At 43.4% G+C, this 27,404-nt stretch overlaps 2 protein-coding genes across 3 annotated transcripts in view; both read left to right on the forward strand.

Annotated features, from left to right (window-relative positions):
* Positions 1–27,404, forward strand: part of LOC149452041 (uncharacterized) — an 860,283-nt gene that overhangs the window by 198,683 nt on the left and 634,196 nt on the right. The window lies entirely within an intron of this gene.
* The window catches only part of LOC149452042 (uncharacterized), a 68,521-nt gene that overhangs the window by 12,755 nt on the left and 28,362 nt on the right, over positions 1–27,404 (forward strand). Inside the window, exon 3 of the mRNA XM_089689848.1 lies at positions 4,348–4,458. Coding sequence (XP_089545974.1) covers positions 4,348–4,458 — 111 coding nt within the window. The remainder of the gene's footprint in view (positions 1–4,347; positions 4,459–27,404) is intronic.

Here is a 27,404-nt window from a genome sequence, read left to right on the forward strand (position 1 = left end):
GTTAGAAGCTTTCCTTAACCTAATATCTAATATCTTCTTATTAACAGTACTAACATATGTATGGATGAGTTGGATCTTAATAGAATAATTGAGTTATTATATTTATATTTGTTCTAGATTGGGAAAAGTAAGTAATTAGACTTCATAGTCTGTGAATATACATATGAACATATATCTTGGGTTTTCTTTACATTCAAGCCACACATGTGGTGTGTGTGTAATACATCTAATTTACTCTGATTGATGGAATGTCTAGGCCTTCTTAGGTTACACTCAGACTTTAGGAGAAGTAGACTAGAGGTTTGTTATATATACACATCTGTTTCCAATTCTGTTGGTGGGACTACAAGGAACACAAGAGATCAGCCCATTTTTAGGAGAAGGTGGGGGCTGGATTGCTCTTTTAAGAGCAGAACAAAGACTTTTTAAGGACACACTTTGCTAGGAGCCTTGATGCATTACACCTCTCACACACACACACAAATACATATATACAATCTTATCAAGAACTTAACTATATTTTTTGGACATTTAAACATTCTGTATTCCAATATTTTATTTCTAATTTTATGCAACATTGTTATTAAATCATCTTTTTGAGTTTATGCACGAAGTGGAAGGACTTTCTATCTGAACATTTCTCATCAATACAAGTTAACAAAAATATCGAGACAATACGATATTTTACACACTCAATTCTGCAAGTACTGATAACATCTTCTGGGTTCCATGGACAGGGGATGGGGAACCCCGATTCCCAGACACCAGTTCCAGAGACTGGAGATTTGATTGACATTTCTGCTGAGGATGAACCAGCCGGCACGCCTCCAGCAGAAGAGCCGGCATCAGGGCATGGCGTTGTTGACCTCTACCCACAACAGTCAGCACTGCAGGAGCTACAGGAAGAGGATGCAATTGGCACCTCACAACTGCGGCTTGAGCTGATGTCCATGGATGGGACTTCGGTCTCCACTGACACAACCCCATAAAAGGGTCTGTCATTGGGACAGGAGGATGTCAGCCTTACTTGCAAACACTGGGGGATGTCCAAGTCAAAGTGGATGAGACTACAGTCGCCACCTGGATACCCCAGGGATGCTGGGCAGTCGGCCCAGATCCCAAACAGCATGATGGAGTCGGCCCAGCCACCCTGTCTTCTCTCCAGCGACTGAGAGGACTTCAGGGAGAAGGACCAATCCGTACTTCTCCCCGTACTTCTCCCCAGAGAGGCAGAGGTTGGCTGGGTGAGTAATGCTATGTTTGGGACAATTTGTTTGGGGTACTGTGTGGGTGCTGGCATTGGGGGACTGGAAGTACAGACTAACTTTGGAGTCCACCCGTCTGGGGTTTCCTCCTGCGTTAGTCTCCTGCCGAAAGGGGAGATTTGTGACAGGAGTCACTTTGGGTGGTAGGCCCATATAACCCAGCTCACTTTAGAGAGGTGGAGAGACCCCTGTCTTAGCTCCCCATATCCCTATTATGTGTAAGTCACCCTGTGCCTGTTAGGGGTACAGGGTGATCTGTCCTAATATTGGGGTGGGGGGTTGTTGATTGTGCAATGCCATGTGGTTGCATCCCATTGTTCTATTGTGTGTCTTGCTTGGGAACAAACTATTATGGGATGTATGTATTTGTGTATTGGCTTGGTGGGGGGGGGGGGTGTCTCTAGCAGCCCTCCCTCCTGATGGGACTGTCTGCTAATGTGAAGTCGGCCAGTTCGAGTTTCAAATAAAGAGTTCCATGTGCAGACAAACGGGTGTCATCTAGTCTTGTATGGTCTGATGTAGTGTCTGTGGTCGGTGTTCGGACGGGGAAGCGGTAGTCTAGCGGAAATACCCAAGCGCAGACTGGGTTGGTTCTGTTACAATAAATAAATATTAAAAAATCAGAAAAAATACCTAGATCAAGGTTTGATGTAGTTCAGTGCCAGGGTAAGTGTTTGGGTCAAGATCAGGGTCAAAAGTCAGGATTAAAAAACAATTATTATCAGTGTGTTTTAGGTAAAAAAAAAAAAGTGCACTATTGTTTCTGGGCTGTACTACGGGTACAAACAACATACACATATATGGTATCGCTGCGATTGTCAAGAGCTGGAGAATTTATTTTGGGTTGTTCTTCGGTGGTAGGTTATGATAGTAACAAGAAACACACAGCTAAATTAAAAAGTTTTTTTTTACTATTTTGGGCCAGTTTGGACCTTTTTGATAATACAAAAAAAAAATCAGTAGATATCCATTACCACTTACCACCAAATGAAAGCCCAATTTGTCCTGAAAAAAACGTGGTATAATCCACCTGGATGTATAAAGTAGTTGTGATGATATGGACGGTCTTACTATCACATGTCAACGTTGCAAAATTCTGCTTAGGCATTTAGATTTGTTTTACCCTTAGGCATGAAGGGGTTAAGGGGGCGTGCGGGGGGGGGGGGGGGGTGTCCTATACCTACATACTTCAGCTAATAGGTGTTCCTCATTCCCATCTCAAAAGATTGAGAGGTATGCCTCAGGTCCTAATCTGACAGGTGTGTGGGTACAGGTGTGTGGCCCTAAACACAGGCAGTGTACATTCGGGGCCCCTCACCCACACCTGCACACCTGTCTAACTAACACCTGTGGCTGTTGGTGAATAGCAGGTGTCCCCATAGAGGCTGGGAGCTGCAGCCGCATAAACAAACCACTCATTTACACAGACAGACCACCTTAGGAGTTCTTAGAGCTTATTCACATGAGGTTTGGGGGTGGTAAAACCTCACAGTTGAGCTGCACATTTACCCACACCCAACCACTACTCCCTTTAGCTGCAGAGGCATCTACTGGGGATGGTCACATGACACGACTGTGATGCTTTGCTTCGTGGCCTTGGCAGTAATTATACTCCTTGTTGAATGCGACCCATTCAAGTGAATGGCGCTGCTTTGCAAGTGCCCCACAACTGCATGCATTGCATATGGTTGCAGCGCGCTAGTGCAATACAATGCCTCCTCTCTGCCTGTCAAATACTCTCTGAGGAGCAAAGGGGGATGGTAAGGGGTAGTTGGGGGAACACCAGGCACACAATGGAAGGCTACAGGAAAGGGTAGTTGGAAGGATATCAGGCACACAGTGGAAGGATAAAGGGAATGGGTAATTGGGAGGATATCAGGCACAAAGTGGCAGGTTTAGGGAACAGTAGTTGGTAAGATAACAGTCACACAATGGCAGGGTACAGAGGGGTGTAGTTGGCAGGATAGCAGGCACACAGTAGAGGGTTACAAGGAGGTGGTAGTTGGTAGTGTAGCACTACCCCCTTAGGAGTTGCTGAAGATTTGGGTCCCCCTATAGTCCTGCACAGCCAGGCAACACGCATTTCCTTCTAGCCTTGCACTCCAGAGACAGTAAACAGACTTTGAACTTGTTTTTTTTTTTTTGCATGAGGGATACATGGGATGCACAAGGAACTGTTGAGCTGAGGGTAACTTCCTAGAACTATGTACAAGTGCTCAGAAGGGTTTGTTTCTTCTTGGATAGCTATCCAGCCTTTCCTGGTTAGCCACCTCAGACTCTAAACAAAAAACCCCACAAAAGGATATAGCACCTCAAAGGCTGATAAGCAGCATAAATGTATTATGGACGTAACAATAAAACAGATCATATATATGCAAAACAGTTCATATCTGTAGTAGGTATGCCGCTGTGCTCTAAATCCTCCTATATCCTCGTAGCCATCACTGGAGCCTGTCTATGTCAAACCTTAAATCTGCGTGCACTCGTGAAATGGTAACAATTATTTTACTTAACTTTTTTTAAAAAAAAGCTCCCTATGTCAGCAGATATGTCTGCTCTCCTTCCTCCCCTATACCACATCTTGCCGGCACACATTGAGCCAGTCCCGGGCCCACAGATGGGCAAGAGAAGCCTGGGACATATAGCTGGCGGGGGGGGGGGGGGTGACACTGTGGGCTGTGTGAAAGCAATTGGGTGGCAGCGCTTCCACCTGACAGGTGAGCCCTGCTGCTTGCCCGCATCACGGCTAAAGACAAAAAAAGATACCTGCCCGGCGCCCAGAACTACATGTCCCGGGGTCAGGCGATAGGAATTTGCACATCCCTACTATTCCCCGCTGGGGTTCTTGCAGCTGATTGCAGACAGGGCTCATTTACAAGTGTGAATGCTCCTGTAAGTAAATAGCTGCCATTGACCAGTGATCTCCTCCTCCCTGTGAGCATACATTGGAAGCTGAGTCAGAGCAGATTTTATTGGCCTTCTTCAGTATTAGAACAATATTAGGATGATAATATGTTCATCTTTGTGACTAAATATTGTTTTTAAACATCACTTTCTGCTGTGTTATTGTGTTCCTTTCCAGGCAATGAAATTCCCCACCTGAAAGAAGAGGATCCACACCCAACCAGGAAGAAAAGGTTACGAATGTTCCGCTTTGAAGTATTTCCCTGGTATCACAGCCATGAGATGTGTTGTAAGTGATTTTGTCTGGGAGGTGAAAAGAACTAAAACCAATTGGCCCTTTCATGGCCCTTTCATGGCAGACACAGATTCTTGTGGGCTAAAAGTTCACTACATGAAGTGTGTGTTAAACAAGATGACTTCTATTGACTCGCCTATTTGTTTATAAAATGCAAAATAAAATACAATCTCACCCCCCAGGGCTGCAGCTGGACCTTGTACAGCCTGTCTGACTGGATCCCCCCAAAAATATCAACACAAATATTTTCACTAAAAATACACTAAAATCATTATTAGCGGACACAAATACAATATAACTAATACAAAAATCCTGCTGAATCTAAAGGATAACATTGTATTGAGGTAATAAATAAAGCTCAGTGTAAATGAGGTGTTGGGGATAATTCACATAGGTGCTGTGGCCTGTACAGTATGGGTCAGTAGTTTGTTTATGGGGCAGGGGCTGTGTGCAGGCAGCCTATGTTACACAATGGGGACGCAGCACATGTATGAACACAGCCACAGCTCCTAATGTGACAGGCGTGTGGGTGCAGGTATACAGCCTTGAACAGTGTGCATTTGGTGACGCTCACCCACCCCTGTATACCTATTAAACGTAGGACCTGTGGCTGTGTGCATGCCCATAGAGTAACAGGCATCTTCAGCTGCATAGACAAACCACTCATTCACACAGCCAGAGTACCTGTGTGAATGAGCACTTAGGGCTTGTTCACGAGTGAGGTTGTGGGGTGGAAAAACCTCACAATTGAGCTGCACTTTTACTGCTCCCCAACCACTACACCTTTAGCTGCAGAGGCATTCACTGGGGATGTACACATGCCATGACTGCTTTGCTTCTTGGCTGTGGCAAGTATTATACCCCCGGTCCACACGACCCATTCAAGTGATTGGTGCTGCTTTGCAAGCATCTCACAACGACATGCATTGTTCAGTTTTAAGTGCACTAGTGTGAGATGAAGGGGTTAAAGTTCAAATGCTTACTGAAGAGCGAAGAGTACAGGTAAGGGGTAGGTGGTAGGATAACAGGCACACAGTTGCAGGGTACAAAGAGGGGGTAGTTGGCAGGACAGCAGGTACACAGTGGCAGGTTACAGGGAAGGGTAGTTGGTAGGGTAGCAGGCATACAGTGGCAGGTTACAGGGAAGGGTAGTTGGCAGGACAGCAGGCACACAGTGGCAGGTTACAGGAAGGGTAGTTGGTAGGGTAGCAGGCATACAGTGGCAGAGTACAGGAAGGGGGTAGCTGGTAGAATAACAGGTCCGGGCAGAGGGCAGTGAACTGGCATGCAAGGTGTACAGGCTCACAAGGCTCAATGATTCAGGAGGGGGAGGGATGGTGGCACTAGGTAAAATCTGTCTCAGCCATCCCTGCCCCAGTTCACTCACCTCTGAAATCAGGTAGGATACGAAGAACGGTTGCTTAGGGTATGTAGCTGCCCCTCTGGCTCCAAGAACTGATCCCCTGTGGCTCCCTGGACCATCTGAAAGCTGATGGGGGGGGAGAAGAGGAGAAGCTGATTGTGCTGCAGGGGGAGCCACAGTGGGATTGGTTTTAGCAGTAAGGCAGTACAGCCAGCCCTCCTGCTCATCAAGTGCCCGGACCACCCTGTTGAACTGATGGTCCTGGGCCCAATACAGCTGGGCCAGCTGTACCCCTTATTAGCAACCCTGCCATTACCACAATTAGTCATTATCATGCAGCTTTCCTTTTATTGTAACAAATGATATATAACATCACTGCTTACTTTGCATCTCTCTCCAAAACATCTGAGTCAGAAAAGGAAGTTAGGACCCTTTTAAAATAAACAGTTTTTGAATCACTTTTGATGCCTTCACATTGACTTATAATGCAAAGATGCAGCATGCAGGCCTATTCAAAGGGCAGTGCGCCTCTTGTTTAAGAGATCTACAGGGTTTAAAGGGATACATTTTTCTTTTGCTTTTTAAACCCCAAAAAGTGCATCAAAAAGTGATCAGAGTGAAAGGGCCCTTAATGCATCTGCCAGGTACTAAGATCACAGGAAAAACACAGGGAACAGATAGTTTTATTACGTCCAGAAGCTGTCAGGATCTCTGGGTCCAGCTCTGATTGAGGTCTGAATAAGGGAGTCTCTCCACACAAGGCCACCAACCCAATATATGTTGTATTGTCCTTGGGGCAAATCACTTCCTTCGCCCTCCTCCTTCTCATAACCGAATGGGCTCACAGGAAGTGCACTGAACGATGTTGAAGACTGGTGGCATGTAGTGGGCAAAGGAAAAGTAGTGCTGGAGACAGCTCCTGATTGAAGGGGAGTATGGCCACACAATCTAGGATTTTTATTCTTCAAAAATGATAGACAACAAATTTTTGAAAAATTAAGAAATTAGAATCCATTCAGTCCAGTTCATGTTCTTGAGTTTTTTGTTTGTTACTTTCTTACTGCTCACACCTGCATGCACAGTGAAATGGTTAGTGCTGTCTTATATTAATGTGGAGGATTTATTTATAAATGTATTTTCCCTCAGCAACTAGTCCAACAGTTCTTTTCCAGAGAGATGCATTTATTCCGAAATAGATATTTGCAACAGGTGACAGAAATCCAAATGAATACTTGTACAACGAACAAACAACAGCCCTCAGATTCCCATTTAAGATACTTCATATCAAACATGGAGATACTACATCAAAGTCAAAGTTGTCCAGATATTTCCTAAACTACATTCTTTTACTATTAATTAGATAAACAAGTTACCCTTTGAAGAATGCTATTTACCATACTTAATACCCCTTTTCATGTTATTAGATAGTAGATGCTGGCCAAGTCCTTTCAAGTCTGACTGAGCAATCTGCATTTTATCACCCTTGCAAGTTTGCAAATTACCTCCTTTGAAATGTAACATGTTGGCCCCCAAGTGCCAAGGTGATGTTGCATAAACTTAACATAGCAAACAGTCCTTGGCTATCCTTTTGTTGTGTAAAATACATCTAGCCCAGTCATATTCTGGCCTGGTCAATAACGTGAGAATACACACATACACATATATATATTTACAATATCCTACAATTAGGGATTCACGGGACACTTAAAATCCAGTTGTACATGGAGAAAGCAACCAATAATCTGCCCATGTAATTGACCTGCAGTTGATATGTAACCCTTCCACCTTTACCAATGTTGGCAACCTCTTCTAGACAATAGAGCAGGGGTGGGCAAACTTTTTGACTTGAGGGCCGCAATGGGTTCATATATTGGACCCGGGGGCCGGACCAAGAGTAGATGAATGATGTGTATGTGTCATCCATAGTAAGTATAGTAATATTCCCCCATAGTAAGCATAGTAATTAATCCCCCATATAGTAATTAATCCCCCATATAGTAATTCATCCCCCATATAGTAATTCATCCCCCATAGTAATTCATCCCCCATATAGTAATTCATCCCCCATAGTAATTCATCCCTCATATAGTAATTCATCCCCCCTATAGTAATTCATCCCCCCTATAGTAATTCATCCCCCCTATAGTAATTCATCCCCCATATAGTAATTCATCCCCCCTATAGTAATTCATCCCCCATATAGTAATTCATCCCCCATATAGTAATTCATCCCCCATATAGTAATTCATCCCCCCTATAGTAATTCATCCCCCATAGTAATTCATCCCCCATAGTAATTCATCCCCCATAGTAATTCATCCCCCTATAGTAATTCATTCCCCATATTAATTCATCCCCCATATTAAGTCCCCAAGTTCCCCCTGTGTCAATTCACTTACCTTTGCTCCGCGCGTTCCTCTCACCATGTTCCCGCGCCGTTCCGGTGTAGCATGAAAATCTGTCTCCTATGAGGATCTGTCCCCCTCGACGTATCTGCGCATGTGCCAGTTTCAGGCATTAGCAGCCGATCGGCGATCTCCGGCACATGCGCAGATACGTCGAGGGGGACAGATCCTCATAGGAGACAGATTTTCATGCTACACCGGTCTTCAGGGCGGACTGTGAGAGGAGCCTAGCTCCACGGGCCGAATTAAAAGGTCCGCCGGGCCGTATACGGCCCGCGGGCCGTAGTTTGCCCATTGCTGCAATAGAGGTACTGACATCAATTGACAGCCCATGGACGCCTAAGGCTGGCCATACATTATTCAATTTTTTTGTACAATTTTTCAAAATCATATAATATGAGGTCAAACCTAAACACTTTCAGTTTGTATACAATTAGACAGGCCCTTGCACTACATAGCTGAAGATAAATCTAAAGGAAATTGAACAAGAAAATTGTATAATATATGGCCAGATTAAGCACAATATTGAACATGCAGGAGACATGGTGTTGTGATCACACCTCCTGGAATTGTTAAAAGCCAGGACCCATGTTAGTGCAGGTTATATTTTTTGGTATTTGTTTTTACTCTGTTTATATATGGTGTAGGGGTGGTCCATAAAGTGACATAGGTCGTCAATGCTGACTTTTAATTCTGCAAATATTAATTGTCTGGCTGCTATGGCTGTCATCAACACTTGGATTCATTGACTTGGCACAAGTATGCAGATAAAGTCTTCTGACATTCCTGATATGCAAATTTGCTTTTGGTCCGTGACTCAGAGGTTGAAGAGAGTATCAGCATGACAGTCAGGCATCTAGCATTTTCATAAACAGTTCAGTAATGTCAGACATCACAGAGCTGTTGGGAAAAATTCACTTGCAAATGTACCCTGGACACAAGTAGTCTGCGTTCAGGGCCAATCACTCGTACTGTCTTCCCTGTCAGTTTTCAGCACACTGTTTTGGATTACTGGGCACAGCCTTCCGGATCAGTGTGTAACACTGAAGTACACCCCCCCGCCCCCTAGTAAAACACTCCCCTCACACAGTTAACCCTTTGATTGCCTCCAAATGTTAACCCCTTCCTCCCCTGTGCCATTAGTACAGTGTCAGTGGTTTTTTTTTTGCTCTAATCACTGTATTGGTATCACTGGGGATGTCAGTGACCCCAAGTCAGTTCCCCCCAGTGTCAGAATGTCCGCCGCAGTGCCGCCATAAGTCGCTGATCGCCGCTATTATTAGTATAAAAAAAATTAAACATCCAGTATCTATACTGCCATTTGTGCACGCTATAACTTTCACGTAAACCAATTAATTTACACGAGTTTGGATTTTTTTAAGCAAAGATGTCGCAGAATATATTTTGGCCTAAATTCAGGACGAAATTTTATTTTTAAATTTTTTACTGGACATGTTTTATAGCAAAAAGTCCAAAATATTGTTTTTTTTCCTCAAAATTGTTGGACTTTTTTTTATAGCGCAAAAAAATAAAAACCGCAGACAGACGATCAAATTCCACTGAAAGAAAGCTCAATTCGTGTTGAAAAAAGGACGTAAATTTCATTTTGGCACAGCGTTGCATGACCACGCAATTGTCAGTTAAAGTAACGCAGCACCGTAACACAAACCGCTTCTGTAACCACTTCCTGACCGCCCTATAGTAGAAATACAGCTGCAGGGCGGCACGGGTGCGCAAAATCACATATATATGTGATTCGCACTCCTGTGGTTTTCACACCCCTCCCAGATGGCATCAGATTGCCCGCTAGTACACCAGTAATCACATTTAACCCCTTGATTGCCAGGAACACACTCATACACAATAAACCTCCATTGCTAGTATAGTGTCTGAACGGATCAATATCTTTGATCAGATCAGCACTATACCAGCATTCACATTAGTATAGTGTCCCCAAAAACGCAGTGTTAGCGGGATCAGCCCCGACACCTGCCAGCACCTGCGATTAGCCCCTACGCTTACTCCCCCAACAAATGCAGTGTCAGTAGGTCACTGCCACTTGATACATTCCACACAAAACCGCAGTGTTGGCAGAATCAGGCCTGATCTGTGTTAGCACTTGCCGGTAAATTTTGATGACTCTCATATGCAGCAGAGTGCCAGTACTAGTGCCACACTACCTTTTGGTGAAATGGTGAGCACCAGCGGTATAGTACATCCTGGTCTTTCACATATCTCTTAGATTGTAAGCTACAAGGATCAGGCCCTCCTAACCCTCTTGTATTGAACTGTATTGTTGTTGTATTGTCTCCCGTTATATTGTAAAGCGCTGAGCAAACCGTTGGCGCTATATAAATCCTGTATTATAATAATAATAATACCAGCACTGCAGTATCACTTGGTGACGTGGCGAGTCCCATAAGTGTAGTATAAGCTGGTGCGGTGGCGAGCACAAGTAATGTCCTGCACCCACCAAGAATTTGCACACAGGCCCATAGAGCCCCTAGTATCCTTCCGGATGTGCTTGCAAATCCCGATTGGCACAAATTCTGCAGCACATGTACTTCCCCCATTCACTGCCCAACCCGGAATTCAGCTAGAAACAGCAAATTGAACCACTCCCCTTGATTTTTGGAGCTGTTTTTCACGGAAGATCTGTATGCATTGATTGTGGATCAAAGCAATTTATATGCAGAACAATTTATTGCCGCCAACCCAAATTCAAACCTTGCCAAGATTGGCATGGAAACCCATTACGGTTTCCAAATTTACATTTTTTGGGGGGCCTAACCCTCAACACGGGCATTACTAAAAAAAATTAATTGCGGTTGTATTGGCCCACAGACACGATTCATCATATGCCCGTGTTCTCTGCTGCCATGGCCAGGCATAGAAATGAGAGTATAATGTGTTTTATGCATTTCAACATGGGCATTACTAACAAAAATGAATTTCGGTTGTATTGGTCCACAGACCAACAATTTCTCCCCAGCAAGTGTGCCAGATATGGGGTCAAGATGTATAAGATCTGTGAGAGGGCAACAGGCTATACAAAGAAGTTTCGGATTTACATGGGAGGCCCCTGGATGCCCCTACCACATGGGGAGAAGTGGCAAGATAGTTTGGGACTTGGTGTCATATTTTTTCCATATGGGGTACCACTTATATGTGGACAATTTTTATTCAAGCGTGCCACTATTTAGACATTTGTACAATCTTGGAACTGGCACATGTGGCACCGTGTGACCTAATGTGTGTCCACCATTAGAAGTGGGTGGATGCAGGGCGGTATATTCTAATGGTGGGCATACCAAACACTTTTTCTGGCAGAGATTTCTCCTCTTTTTTTCATTCAGCCCACAGTCTGCATACAAAAAAAAGAACACAGCATATACACCCAACAAGGATCAGCGATGTACTGGTACATCCCTGGACTTTGAATGGTTATACCAGGATGATGCCTACAGCGGTATCATTTTTTTCAGCCGCTGATCGGCTGTCATGTAAAAGCAATCCTAGTGGCTAATTAGCTGTAGGATTGCTTTTACAAGCAGTGGGAGATGATACCCCCCACCCCTTCCATGGCCTTCTAGGGCAGTCCCGTGCCATCGGGGGAACCTAAGAATGCAACCGGTGTTTCTGCCAGCTGACCATAGAGCTGATTGGAGACCAGAATGGTGTCAATCATCTCTATAGTCTAAAATCGGAAGCTACGAGCATTTCATCACTTCAGTTTCGCAGGATATAAACAGCGTCATTTGAAAATTGGGAAAGCATCTGATCACACCGATCTTGGTTTGATTAGATAATGTAAGGGCAGAGGAGATATCCAGAGTCTGATAGACCCAGATTTCTCAAAAGAGAATATATGACAATGCCCATTGAAGTTATAGGGGATATTTGCATTCCCTATGATAGCATTAAAAGCGATAAAAAAAAAATGAAAAGGACAGTGTAAAAAAAAAATCAAAAAAATCAAAATAACTTAAAATAAAAACCTCGCCCCCCCTTACGCGCACACCTGCGCGAGAGTTAACCCTGTGCCAGTATGTAAACAGCGGTTGCACCATGCATATGAGGTATCGCCGTGAACGTCAGATCAAGGGCAGTAATTCTAACACTAGACCTCCTCTGTAAATCTAAAATGGTAGCTTGTAACGGCTTTTAAACTATGCCTATGGATATTAAAAACGTATGCAGTTTGTCTCCATCGCACGGAACATGTGCAGTTTTAAATCATGTCATGTTTGGCATCTATTTACTCGGCATACCATCATCTTTTATATTTTACCAAACAATTGGCCAATATATTGTATTTTTGTGCATTAAAAGTAAAAAAAGTGTTTTTTTTTTAAATTTGCATTTGAAAAATTGCTGCGCGAGTATTATGCGACAAAAAATTGTAGCACCCACCAATTTATTCACTAGAGTGTCTGCTTTAAAAAAATATATAATGTTTGGGGGTTTAAATTAATTTCCTAGCAAAAAATACTGATTTTTTTTCATGTGACTAAAAAGTGTCAGAAAAGGCTTGATCTTCAAATGGTTAGAAGAGTGCCCCCACCCCCCAAAATGACCCATTTTTGGAAAGTAGACACCCCAAACTGTTTGCTGAGAGGCATGTTGAATCAATAGAAGAATTTATTTATTTTAAACCACATGTGAGAGACATTTAGGCCTTTTAGCCAAGTACAGGACCTCAAAATCCAATAAGCACCTTCAGGCTTTTAAAGGGCATTATTTCCTCATTACCCTTCTTGACTATCTATCACCGTTTTGGAGGCCCTGAAATGCCAGAATAGCACAAACCCCCCCAAATGACCCTTTTTTGGAAAGTAGACACCCCATGGAATTTGATAAGAAGCATGGTGAGTATTTTGCAGATCTCTATTTTTTTTCTTTTCTTTTTTTTATAATCCAAAACCTTGTGAGAAAAAATGAGATCTGAAAAATACTCACCATGCCTCTTTTTAAATTCCTTGGGGTGTCTGCTTTCCAAAAGTAGACCATTTGGGGTGGATTGGTGCTATCCTGACAATTTAGAGCCTCCAAAACTGTGATAGGTAGTGAGAAAGTGAAATGAGGAAGTTACGCACCTTCCAGGTTTCAAAGTGGTCATTGGATTTCAGGCTCCTGTATGTGGCTGGGCTCCCAAAACATCTCACACATGTGGTATCCCCATACTCGGTAGAAGTAGCAGAATGTATATTGGGGTGCAATTCCACATATACCCATGGATTGTGCAAGAAACAAATAATTTAAATAACTTTGTGTAAAAAAAAAATGTTTGTCATTTTCCAGAAACTTGTGGAAAAAAAAAAATCTTCCATGGACTCAATATGCCTCTCAGTAGATAGCATAGGGTGTCTACTTTCCCGAAAAGGGGTCATTTGGGGGTGTTTGTACTGTCCCGGTATTTTAACACCTCATGAAATGTGATAAGCAGTCAGAAAGTAAAAGCTGTGTAAATTCCATGATCTATACCACAGTTTGTAGATGCTATAACTTTCACACAAACCAATCAATCAATATACACTTACTGGAATTTTTTAACCAAAAACATGTAGCAGAATACATTTTGGCCTAAATTTATGATGCAATTTTAGTTTTTTTTGGATTTTTTTTATGACCGAAATGAGAAAATATTGTTTTTTAAAAAAAAAAATTCTAATTATTTTTTGTTTCCTAGCGCCAAAAATAAAAAGCGCACAGATGATCAAATACCACCAAAAGAAAACTATTTGTGTGAAAAAAAGGACATAAATTTAATTTATGTACCGTATTGCATGACCGCGCAATTGTCCGTTAAACTAGTACACCGCTGTATAGCAAAACAATGTTGTGAATTGCAGTATCTATACCAGGGCCGGATCTAGCCTGTCTGATATGGGGGTGCAGTAAAAAAAGTCAGGAGGGCATAATGTCTACACACTACCATTTTAAGAAAACTCATACAAATGAGTGCAGAGAGGTCACTCCAGGTGGAAACATGTGAACAGTTAAATCATGAGCTCACCACTGCTGCCTTGTTAATCATTTGCATGATGAAGAGAACTGGAAAAACAGGCGCTGTGGAAAATGCTCTCAGACAAGCACCTTAGTGAAGGTGCATCTTTATTGGGTGAGACAAAGTAGCAAATATAATAAAATTGACCAGCCTGAAGTGAACAGTGTGACTCCAATGGACGGCCCGTCCGCTCTGAGGGGAGCTGAGATCAGAGAACGCTCCTGACGGCTTCAAATCATGTGGTGTCAGCGTACCAGCGTCCTGGGTGGTGTCACCATGGCAAGCGAAGGCAGTGCCCGGCGTTGTCTTCAGCTGGGAGGATGTGTAGGGTTACCAAGATGACATGTTTCACGCAGTTGCGCTTTGTCAAGTCTCTGGTAACCCTGGCTGGCGGCCATTATATAGAAGACCATTAAAGGGAAGGCTGGCTGAGTGTAATTAGCAGGGGATGGGGTGTCAATCAGAGCGGACGGCTCGTCCTGAAGCAATGCTGAATACAAATTTAAAGGTACAAATTGCAAATTATAAAAAGTGATATATATAAAAACAATATTGGAAAGCATGATATACTTTTATCTTTAGCAGAATAAAGGTAATACAATAATAAAAAAAAACAAAAAAAACTATAAATTAAAAATGACATCGCTGGTTCATGGAAGCTATGTCAAAAATTGCCTTTATAGTGAGGTATTATGGGTATATGGGCAAAGAAGGGAGTAGGGAGAAGTGAAAGCTTGGCATATGAAAATGACTGTATAAAAGGTATGGCTAAAAGGAATATAATAAAATCAATACAGGTATCAAATTAGGTAGCTCATATGTTCGTAATTAAATAAACGCAATAGATGCGTAATAACATGTATTCGTAATTGAGTAAACAGAATATATACATGGTAACAGTGCAGTTTAAAAAACAAGTATTAATAGAAGACAATACTGTATGTAAAAAAAAACAAAAAACAAAAAAAACAAAAAAAAACCACACTGGAGGATCCCAGTTCCGGGGACTAGAAGTCATACTTGTTAAATAATGCTATGGATTTCAAGATCCTCATTGAGACCATTGGGGGTCATAGAACCTAATTTGTAGATCCAGAACGTCTCTCTCTTACATAAACGGGCTAATCTTTCATTGTCAGTAAATGTACCCTTTGGAATATGTTCGATTGCTAAGACCTCAAGAAGACTGAAATTATTTTGATGGGATTGCAAAAAGTGCCTGGGGACACTATGCTTATCGCATCCATCTCTTATAAGTCTTCTGTGCTCCCCTATGCGTTTGCGTAGAGGGCGTGTGGTTCGGCCTACATATAGGAGCTTACATGGGCATGTGAGGACGTATATGACGTGGTCAGTTGCACACGTTATAAACTGACGAATGTAGTAGCTGTTGCCCTGGGAGTCCAAAAACTGTGATCTGCCATGGGCGATGGACTGACAGGTGAGACAACCTCTTTTGTTGCATCTGTAGATACCAGTTCTGTCGTCAAATGTAGGAAGGGGCCATTATATTTTGTCTTTTTTTTTTTTATTATTGTAATACTTTTATCTTTAGCAGAATAAAGGTAAATCATGCTTTCCAATATTGTTTTTATATATATCACTTTTTATAATTTGCAATTTGTACCTTTAAATTTGTATTCAGCATTGCTTCAGGACGAGCCGTCCGCTCTGATTGACACCCCATCCCCTGCTAATTACACTCAGCCAGCCTTCCCTTTAATGGTCTTCTATATAATGGCCGCCAGCCAGGGTTACCAGAGACTTGACAAAGCGCAACTGCGTGAAACATGTCGTCTTGGTAACCCTACATATGCTCCCAGCTGAAGCCAACGCCGGACACTGCCTTCGCTTGCCATGGTGACACCACCCAGGACGCTGGTACGCTGACACCACGTGATTTGAAGCCGACAGGAGCGTTCTCTGATCTCAGCTCCCCTCAGAGCGGACGGGCCGTCCATTGGAGTCACACTGTTCACTTCAGGCTGGTCAATTTTATTATATTTGCTACTTTGTCTCACCCATTAAAGATGCACCTTCACTAAGGTGCTTGTCTGAGCATTTTCCACAGCGCCTGTTTTTTCCAGTTTTCTACACTACCATTTTCTCCTCTCCTCTCTTAGCTCCCTACAACTCCATGTAGCTGCAATGAGAAGCACATGTACTGTATTAGGCCAGAGCTTTTCAACCTTCAATCCCAGCTGAGGAAAGAGGAGAGTGAGCAGAAAATAAGTCCAGCAGTGCATGTAGCACACCATTGCAATTGGTTGTCATGGTCAGGTTGTGCCTAACAGTGGCAATGGCTTAACACCCCGGTCACATCAAAGTGGATTTTGAAATTGTGCGACTTACAGTGAAGTTGCACTATTTCAAAATCGGGTGACATGCCGATTTTAGTTGCAATTTGCAAGACATCTGACACAGATGTCTATGCAAATTGCAACAAAAGTAGTACATGTACTACTGACCAAGTCGGAAACCGCACCGATATGACCGCTCTAATAGTGGATAATAGGGTGCAAAGGGTTATTTAAAAAAACTCTTCATTTACATTTGCTTTTCTGCACACAAAAATGTATAATTTTGTCTCACTGAGACTATCTTAAAGAACTTCATTAAAGCCAGCAACTGTTGAGATAATGAACACCTTGGTCAGGCCTATGTCATGTACAATATATACCATATTTTTAACTCCATAAGACGCACCTAGATTTTAGAGGAGGAAAACAAGAAAAAAAATATTCTGAACCAATGGACAGGAGATGACCAGAGACTGCAGACATAGTACAGGAGATGACAAGAGACTGCGGACATAGCACAGGAGATGACCAGAGACTGCGGACATACTACAGGAGATGACCAGAGACTGCAGACATAGTACAGGAGATGACCAGAGACTGCGGACATAGCACAGGAGATGACCAGAGACTGCAGACATAGCACAGGAGATGGCCAGAGACTGCGGACATAGTACAGGAGATGACCAGAGACTGTGGACACAGTACAGGAGATGACCAGAGACTGCGGACATAGTACAGGAGATGACCAGAGACTGCGGACAGAGTACAGGACATGACCAGAGACTGCGGACACAGTACAGGAGATGACCAGAGGCTGCGGACATAGTACAGGAGATGACCAGAGACTGCGGACACAGTACAGGAGATGACCAGAGACTGCGGACACAGTACAGGAGATGACCAGAGACTGCGGACATAGTACAGGAGATGACCAGAGACTGCGGACACAGTACAGGAGATGACCAGAGACTGCGAACATATAGTAAAGGAGATGACCAGAGACTGCGGACACAGTACAGGAGATGACCAGAGACTGCGGACATAGTACAGGACATGACCAGAGACTGCGGACATATAGTACAGGAGATGACCAGTGACTGCGGACACAGTACAGGAGATGACCAGTGACTGCGGACACAGTACAGGAGATGACCAGAGACTGCGGACACAGTACAGGAGATGACCAGAGACTGCGGACACAGTACAGGAGATGACCAGAGACTGCGGACACAGTACAGGAGATGACCAGAGACTGCGGACACAGGACAGGAGATGACCAGAGACTGCGGACACAGTACAGGAGATGACCAGAGACTGCGGACATAGTACAGGAGATGACCAGAGACTGCGGACACAGTACAGGAGATGACCAGAGACTGCAGACATACTACAGGAGATGACAAGAGACTGCGGACATAGTACAGGATATGACCAGAGACTGAGGACATAGTACAGGATATGACCAGAGACTGCAGACCTTTGAGGAGCTGGGGGGAGGGGGGCGGCAGTTACCCAAATTTGATACCCACTCCCACTTCTGCGGAGTTGTCCTCCCCCCTCTCCCTGCCCGTAGTCTTGTGGGACACGTGTTAGGTCCCAGAAGACTGCTGGACCATTCGCGCATGCGCAGTGGGCACCCGGCTGTGAAGCCGCAAGCTGTCACAGCCGTCTGTCCACACTGAAGATGACGGCATCAGGGAGAAAAGACGGCTGGTGAAAGCAGGACACCGCTGGACCGAGGAACAGGTTCTTCTGCATAGTAGAGCCAAGCGGGGGTAATACCGGGCCGGCTGCTCCATATTTGCTCCATAAGACACACAGACATTTTCCTCCATTTTATGGGGGGAAAATGTGAGTCTTATGGAGCAAAAAATATGGTACATAGAGGGCAGGAGTAGGAGTAAAGATGGCAATAGAGTCGTATTTTATTTCTATTAGCCGGAGGGGTGGATTCACTTGGATGGAGGAATCTTCCTCACTGTGCTATTGTATCCTGAGAGCTCTGCTGTCACAATACACTGATCAGTGGCTGCAGCAGATGATCAAGAAAAGTTTTCCAACATTTACGTTCAACAAAAGTCAATCCTTAGACCAACTTCTGCGAGAAAGGGGAGCAAAGAGAAAGGGGGGGGGGGGGGGAGTGAGAGGGGGTGGAGGGAGGAGGGAAAGAGGGTGGCAGAGCAAGAGGAGGAATGGACAATGGGGAAAAAATGAAAGAGGGGGGGAAGAGAAAGGTGGGGGGGGGGGGAGAGAGAATGAACACAGAGGGATGTACAGAGCAGGGGTGGACTGACCATTTGGAAACTCGGCACTGCCCGAGGGCCCGGGGTCAGTAGGGGGCCCCACGAGATGCGCCTGGTACCTTTTTCATAGGTTTTTTTGAGTTTGGGCAAGGACATAGGGGCCCCATGATCCCCTATTGCCTGGGGGCCTCATGAGCTGCAGCTGGGAGTGGATGGATGGTGCAGCTGGGAGCGGACGAATGCTGCAGCTGGAAGGGGGCGGATGCTGCAGCTGGGAAGGGAAGGATGCTGCAGCTGGGAGCGGACGGATTCTGCAGCTGGGAGCAGACGGATGATGCAGCTTGTGGTGGGGTGGTGCAGCTTTTAGGGGGTTCAAACAGATGTCAAATGCCTCTGAAGAGTAATCTGTGAGTGGATTGATTTTCAGAGGAGTAAGTGTTTTTCAATCAGAAGAGCAGAGGGAGGGATATCTGAAAATGGCAACAAATGTCAAGGGGGGGGGGGGGGGGCAGTATGTCTGCACTTACCAACTTCTCCCTCAGGCAGCCAAGATCTAAAGTACTTCCTGCACTCTTTATGTAATCCAACTTGGAGCCTGTACATACACCGCAAGCCCTGTCAGTGCTGTGTGTGCATGGGGGGTGTTGAGTATAGGCGGGGCAGACACAGCAGGGATAGGATGGGGGCGGGGCAGACACAGTAGGGATAGGATGGGGGCGGGGCAGACACTGTAGGGATAGGATGGGGGGTGGGGCAGACACAGCAGGGATAGGATAAGGGGCGGTGCAGACACAGTAGGTATAGATGGGGGCGGGGCAGACACAACAGGGATAGGATGGGGGCGGGGCAGATTCAGCCTGCTCCATTCCATGCATCCAGCACACTGTACTGAGCACTGCTGATCCTGTGTCTCTCTATCTCGCTGACAGAACTGGTGAGAGTGATACATTGAGTAACAGGATCGGCAGTGCACCCCCCCTCCCCCTCCCAGCCTGAAACTCCGGCCGTGACAGGGAGATGATGCTGCACTGCTGACAAGCTATGGATTTCTCTGTGTGTGAGAGGGCACAGTGCGCCCCACACACAATGATGTGTCATTGGTCCTGGGGGGGGGGGCACCACTGAAATATGGGAGGCAAAGCCCACCCCAGCACCCCCCTAGATCCGGCCATGATCTATACCATAGTTTGTAGACCCTATAACTTCCACACAAAGCAATCAATATACACTTATTGGGATTTTTTTACCAAAAACATGGAGCAGAATACATTTTGGCCTAAATTTATAAATAACTTTGAGATTACTATATATGTTTTATAGCCGAAAGTAAAAAATATTGTTTTTCTTCAAAATTTTTGGTCTTTTTTTGTTTATAGCGCGAAAAATAAAAAGCGCACAGGAGATCAAATACCACTGAAAGAAAGCTCTATTTGTGTGAATAAAAGGACGTAAATTCTGTTTATGTGCAGCATTGCATGACCGCGCAATTATCAGTTGAATTAGTGCAGCACCAAGTAGCAAAAAGAGTCCTGGTCATTAAGGGGGGTCAGTCCTCTGGAGGGCAAGTGGTTAAAGGCAGGCCTGCTTTCAGGAATAACCCACTACCTCCTTTCCGAGGAGTCTGATGGGTCCCCAGTGAGCAGAAACTAATACTAAGCTGCAAATAAGCTCACAAAGGGTCCTCAGATCCGGATGGCAAGGGTTACGTGTGAAAGAGAAACACTTCAGTATATCATTTACAATGTTTCCCTAACACCCCGGTCACATCAAACCCTACTTTGAATTTGTGGGACTTACAGTTGCAGGATTTCAAAGTCGGGTGACATGCCGATTTCAGGTACGATTTGCAACACATCTGATACAGATATCTATGCAAATTGCACCAAAAGTAGTGCATGTATTACTTTAGAAATCGATGTGCCTCCGACCAAGTCAGAACCTCTCCGATATCACCGATCTAATTGCGGACAATAGGCTGCGATTTGGCATGCGATTCGTAAGTCGCATGGCATGCAAATTGCATGCCAATTGGCATCCAGTGTGACTGGGGTCCTAAGAGCTCTGTATTCTCTTCAGCGTTCTCGTTGGGCCTGATAGAAGTGTGGCTGTGTCTAGGGGTAAATGAAGGCTCCTTAGGGTAATCGCTCCCAGTGGGCTAACAGACAAAATAAAGATTTAGCACTTCTCTCACTGATTGGTGTAAGATTCCCTTAAAGTAGTTCAGTAGTAGAATGATCCTGTAATGACAGATAGTAACAGTGGTATAAATGTTGGAGATGAGGATAGTGTTCGGCTCCATGTACACGAGACGTTTGGAAAACACTTCTGAACGATGGAAACTGACTGCTGGAAAACGTAGGTTAAAAAACGTCTGTTTAGCCGCATTTACATACCGTGTTTATGCCCATTTGCATTTAGAAGCGTTTTTTAAAGATAACATCAGGAGACCTTCCAAAATGCCCAGAATGCACTGAAAAACAGTAAAAAATTAACTATTTCAGACATTTGAAGAGAAATAGAGAGAGCAGAAGCAGAGAGAGCAGTATGTGTTGAGATGACCTGTCTTTTCTGTTTGTATTCACTATGGATCCCATCATGAGCATAATGGGGCACGTTCTACCATTTTTCCTTCACGCAAAACCTGGAACTGACTGCGCTGGTGTAGCGGATCCATTTGAGTACCGGGAAAAAGCTTTGCATGCATTTCTGATGATGAAAAAATGCTCTGGACAGCATTTGGTTATGGAACAGTTAAAAACGCTTCTAACCGCAAATGCTTACAGTTGCAAGAAAAAGTATGTGAACCCCTTGGGATTACGTGGAGTTTTGCATGAATTGGGCATAAAATGTGCTCTGAACATCATCTAAGTCACAACAATAGAAGAACACAGTCTGCTGAACATAATACTACACAAACATTAGATGTTGCCATGGTTTAATTGCACATAACATGTAAACATTCACAGTGCAGGGAGGAAAAATATGTGAGGCCCTAGCTTAATGACTTCTCCCACAGCTAATTGGAGCCAGGAGTGAGCCAACCTTGACTCCAATCAGTGTGATGATATTGGATGTGTTGCTGACAGCTGTCCTGCCCTTAGAAAACACACACCTGTTTTGGCTTTACTGGTTTCAAGAAGCACTGTCTGATGTGAACCATGCCTCGCAGAAAAGAGCTCTCAGAAGACCTACCATCAAGAATTGTTGACTTGCATGAAGCTGGAAAGGGTAACAAAAGTATCTCCAAAAGCCTTGATGTTCATGTGTCCACGGTAAGACAGACTGTCTACAAATGGAGAAAGTTTAGCACTGTTGCTACTCTCCCTAGGCGTGGTCGTCCTGTAAAAATGACTGCAATAGCACAGCGCAGAATGCTGCATGAGGTAAAGAAGAATCCCAGAGTGTCAGCTAAAGACCTACAGAAATCTCTGGCACATGCTAACATTTTTGTTGACACATCTACAATAAGGAAAACATTAAACAAGAATGGAGTACATGGGAGGACACCACGGAGGAAGCCATTGCTGTCCAAAAAGAATATTGCAGCACGTTTGAAGTTTGCAAAAGAGCACCTGGATGTTCCACAGCACTAATGGCAAAATATACTGTGGACAGATGAAACCAAGATTGAGTTGTTTGGGAAGAACACACAACACTATGTGTGGAGAAAAAAAGGCACAGCACACCAACATCAAAACCTCATCCCCACTGTAAAACATGGCGGAGGGAGCATCATGGTTTTGGGCTGCTTTGCTGCCTCAGGGCCTGGACGGATTGTTGTCATTGATGGGAAAATGAATTCCAGAGTTTATCAAGACATTTTGCAGGAAAACGTACGAACATCTGTCCGCCAACTGAAGCTCCGCAGAGGATGGGTGATGCAACAGGAAAATTACCCAAAGCATACAAGTAATTCAACAAAACAATGGCTGCAACAGCACAGAATACATCTTCTGGAGTGGCCCAGTCAGAGTCCTGACCTCAACCCGATTGAAATGCTGTGGCATGACCTTAAGAGAGCGATTCACACCAGACATCCCAAGAATATTGCTACACTGAAACAGTTTTGTGAAGAGGAGTAGTCCAAAATGACTCCAGATCGTTGTGCAGGTCTGATCTGCAACTACAGGAAACGTTTGGTTGAGGTTATTGCTGCCAAAGGAGGGTCAACCAGTTATTAAGTCCAAAGGTTCATATACTTTTTCCTCCCTGCACTGTGAATGTTTACATGTTATGTGCAATTAAACCATGGCAACATCTAATGTTTGTGTAGTATTATGTTCAACAGACTGTGTTCTTCTATTGTTGTGAGTTAGATGACGTTCAGAGCACATTTTATGCCCAATTCATGCAAAACTCCACGTAATCCCAAGGGGTTCACATACTTTTTCTTGCAACTGTATATATACAGTTAGCCGCGTTTACAAGCATTTGGCGTTTGAAACGTTGATAAAATCTACTCCTGAATGCAAGTTTGGTGCGTTCAAAAAAATGTCTGTAAACTCAACTGCCTGTAAATGACATAGTGTACATGGACACATAGGAACACATTAGGGAGGGTTCAGGGGTTGCTGAAAAAACACAGAAAAGCTCCTGAACGTGAGTTTATCAGCTGCAGTGTACATGAACCCTTCTTCTTAGGCAAAGCACAAGCGGATAATGACAAGTAGCCTGCTGAGTAAATCAATCACTTGCTTGTTATGTCAATGGGCACGTGTCACACTAATTGTGTAGCGCGGTATCCTGAGATTGGGATGGATGGTATCTGTGGTGTAAATGTTCTCCAGCAACACCGCCGGCACTTGTGGACAGTGTTCACTATTATGGATGAGGGTGTAGCTGTAGTGGCAGCCAAGCAATGTTCACTATGGCAGTGAGGTACATTGGGTTTCTCTCACCCGACTTACTTTGGATTAGCAGGGTGCGGCGGTCCATCTCACCTGCAGAACAGGAACAGTCCTCGGCCCCTCCGGTTCAGGCCTGAAGCTGTGCTTTCTCTCTTTCCTGCTGTCAGGGTGTTCGGCTTGCAGCGCAGTAGGCCAGACCATCAGCAACCTTCTCCACCCTTTCTCTCTCTACTGGCTTCACGGCCTAATTTGTCTCCTAACGATCGGGACCCGGGACTCCCAATTCTGGGTCACATGATCGCTTTGATAACCTATGACTGGCTATCACAGTGATCAGTCACTGTACAGCCCGGCCCCCTTTTTTTTTTCTCCCTCTATGAATGGAGGAGAGAGATACATTGTATCTCTCTAACTCCTGGCATAGAGGGCAAAGAAATGTTTGTTAAAAAAAAAAAAAAAAATATTATAAATACGTTAGTGTCAGTGTGTTTTAGGTAAAAAAAAAAACGACAAATGCGCACTATTAAAAATATGTGCAGCACTAATTAGTAAATTATAATAAAATATATATAAGAAATGTCCCCAATGATAAGAACATAAATTAGTGACAGTCTCTATATGATGAATATAGCGTGATCTTCAGCTTTCAATCCAGTGGTGGTGCTCTCAGTGGTAAGGTAAGAATTACGCACTCACCAGAAGCGTAATTTAATTACGCAGTATGTAAATCAACACGGATCCACTTCACTGATACAGGTTCAGACTGAAACTCAGGGTAGGTTCTTCTTCAAGATGATATGGGTATGAGCCCTCAATGGACGTAGGTAGATCCATCTGGCCAGAGGTCCCTTTAAGGGATAGGTGGGTAAAGATGCCTGCTTACAGGTGCTTCCCTCTCTGGGTATGGTGGACAGGAGACTGGATCGCAGCAGGGCTCTATAAATAATAAGACTCCTCAAGGGAGACCAAGGAGAGTGCCCATAGTGTAGTAATTATTGTTAAAATTTTATTCAGTAACAAAAAGATTCCATAAAACATGTGTATCAGTTAAGCAGCATCAGGTATGTAAAACAACTGACCATCCAGGATCTAAGATGGCCACTGGGCCTCCACGTAGCATCGGCGGCGTGACGTCACAACGTCCTAGGCTCCTCCTAATGCATTTCGTGTGCACACACTTCTTCAGGGGTGGAGGCTAAGTCATCTTTACCCACCTATCCCTTAAAGCGACCTGTGGTGACTTACATACTGCGTAATTAAATTACGCTTCTGGTGAGTGCGTAATTCTTACCTTACCACCGGGAGCACCACCACTGGATTGAAAGCTGAAGATCACGCTATATTCATCATATAGAGACTGTCACTAATTTATGTTCTTATCATTGGGGACATTTCTTATATATATTTTATTATAATTTACTGATTAGCGCTGCACATATTTTTACACGTTTATCACAAGGCTTTGTTTGGTTTCTTTGAGTGTTCAGCTGCTTACCTACAAGAGCGCTCACTTTTACTGATATTCTATTCTAAATGCACACTATTGTTTCTGGGCTGTACTACGGGTACAAACATACACTTACAGTGGGGATCGAAAGTTTGGGCACCCCAGCTAAAAATTTGTATTAATGTGCATAAAGAAGCCAAGGAAAGATGGAAAAATCTCCAAAAGGCATCAAATTACAGATTAGACATTCTTATAATATGTCAACAAAAGTTAGATTTTATTTCCATCATTTACACTTTCAAAATAACAGAAAACAAAAAAATGGCGTCTGCAAAAGTTTGGGCACCCTGCAGAATTTATAGCATGCACTGCCCCCTTTGCAACGCTGAGACCTGCCAGTGTCATGGATTGTTCTCAATCATCGTCTGGGAAGACCAGGTGATGTCAATCTCAAAGGTTTTAAATGCCCAGACTCATCTGACCTTGCCCCAACAATCAGCACCATGGGTTCTTCTAAGCAGTTGTCTAGAAAACTGAAACTGAAAATAGTTGACGCTCACAAAGCTGGAGAAGGCTATAAGAAGATAGAAAAGCGTTTTCAGATGTCAATATCCTCTGTTCGGAATGTAATTAAGAAATGGCAGTCATCAGGAACAGTGGAAGTTAAAGCAAGATCTGGAAGACCAAGAAAAATATCAGACAGAACAGCTTGCATGATTGTGAAAAAAACAATTCAAAACCCACGTTTGACTGCACGATCCCTCCAGAAAGATCTGGCAGACACTGGAGTTGTGGTACACTATTCCACTATAAAGAGATACTTGTACAAATATGGTCTTCATGGAAGAGTCATCAGAAGAAAACCTCTTCTATGTCCTCACCACAAAAATCATCGTTTGAACTTTGCAAATGAACATATAGACAAGCCTGATGCATTTTGGAAACAAGTTCTGTGGACCGATGAGGTTAAAATTGAACTTTTTGGCTGGAATGAGCAAAGGTACGTTTGGAGAAGAAGGGGCACAGAATTTAATGAAAAGAACCTCTATCCTTCTGTTAAGCATGGGGTTGGATCAATCATGCTTTGGGGTTGTGTTGCAGCCAGTGGCACAGGGAACATCTCACGAGTAGAAGGAAAAATGGATTCAATAAAATTTCAGCAAATTTTGGATGGTAACTTGATGCCATCTGTGAAAAAGCTGAAGTTAAAGAGAGGATGGCTTCTACAAATGGATAATGATCCTAAACACACCTCGAAATCCATGGGGGATTACATCAAGAGGCGTAAACTGAAGGTTTTGCCATGGCCTTCACAATCTCCTGACCTCAACATAATTGAAAATCTATGGATAGACCTTAACCGTTTCAATACCGTGCAATTTTACACCTTCCTGCCCAGGCCATTTTTCAGGTTTCAGCGCTCTCACACTTTGAATGACAATTGCGCGGTCATACAACATTGTACCCAAACTAAAATTTTATCATTTTCTTCACACAACTAGAGCTTTCTTTTGGTGGTATTTAATCACCGCTGGGGTTTTTATTTTTTGCTAAATTAACAAAAAAAGACCAAAAATTTTGAAAAAAAAACACATTTTTCTTTGTTTCTGTTATAAAAGTTTACAAATAAATAATTGTTCTTCGTAAATTTAGGCCGAGATGTATTCTGCTACATGTCTTTGGTGAAAATTACCCAAATTAGGATGTATTTTTTAGTTTGTAGGAAAGTTATAGAGTTCACAAACTATGGTATAGATCTGAATATTGATCAATCCTGAAGTACTGACGGCCAATCTAATATCTTGAGGTCCAAGAATGTCAGAACAGTACAGATATCCCCCAAATGACCCCTTTTTGCAGAGTAGACAGTGCGACGTACTTCATAAGAGGAATGGCGAGTTTTTTGAAGTTGTATTTTTTTGTCATAATTTTTCGGAAAATGAAAAAATTAAAAAAATTATTTTCACTATTTTTTTTTTACATACTGTCACCAGTGCAGTACAGCGTCATCATATAACTGGCATGGCGGTGAACAGCGACACTGACTGGTGACAGTATGAAAAAAAAAATATATATATTTTTTTTAAATTTTTTTTAATTTTTTATTATAGTTCATTTTTTATTACATTTTTTTTAAGATTTTTTTTTCATATTTTACTATGATCAAAATAGTACAATGTTACCATAGTAACACTGTACTACTTTGGGGAAGTGATCAGTATTTTTTTTATTTTTTTTTTTACACAATTTGCTTATAGCAAAGAATTACTTTGCTGTAAGCAAGCATTTACCTGAATGAAATCGATTCATTCAGCTTTTTTTTTTTTT

This window comes from Staurois parvus, unplaced genomic scaffold (assembly GCF_062004578.1).
Source record: "Staurois parvus isolate SC_StPar_1 unplaced genomic scaffold, SC_StPar_1.0 ptg000500l, whole genome shotgun sequence".
In the NCBI taxonomy this organism is placed as follows: domain Eukaryota; kingdom Metazoa; phylum Chordata; class Amphibia; order Anura; family Ranidae; genus Staurois; species Staurois parvus.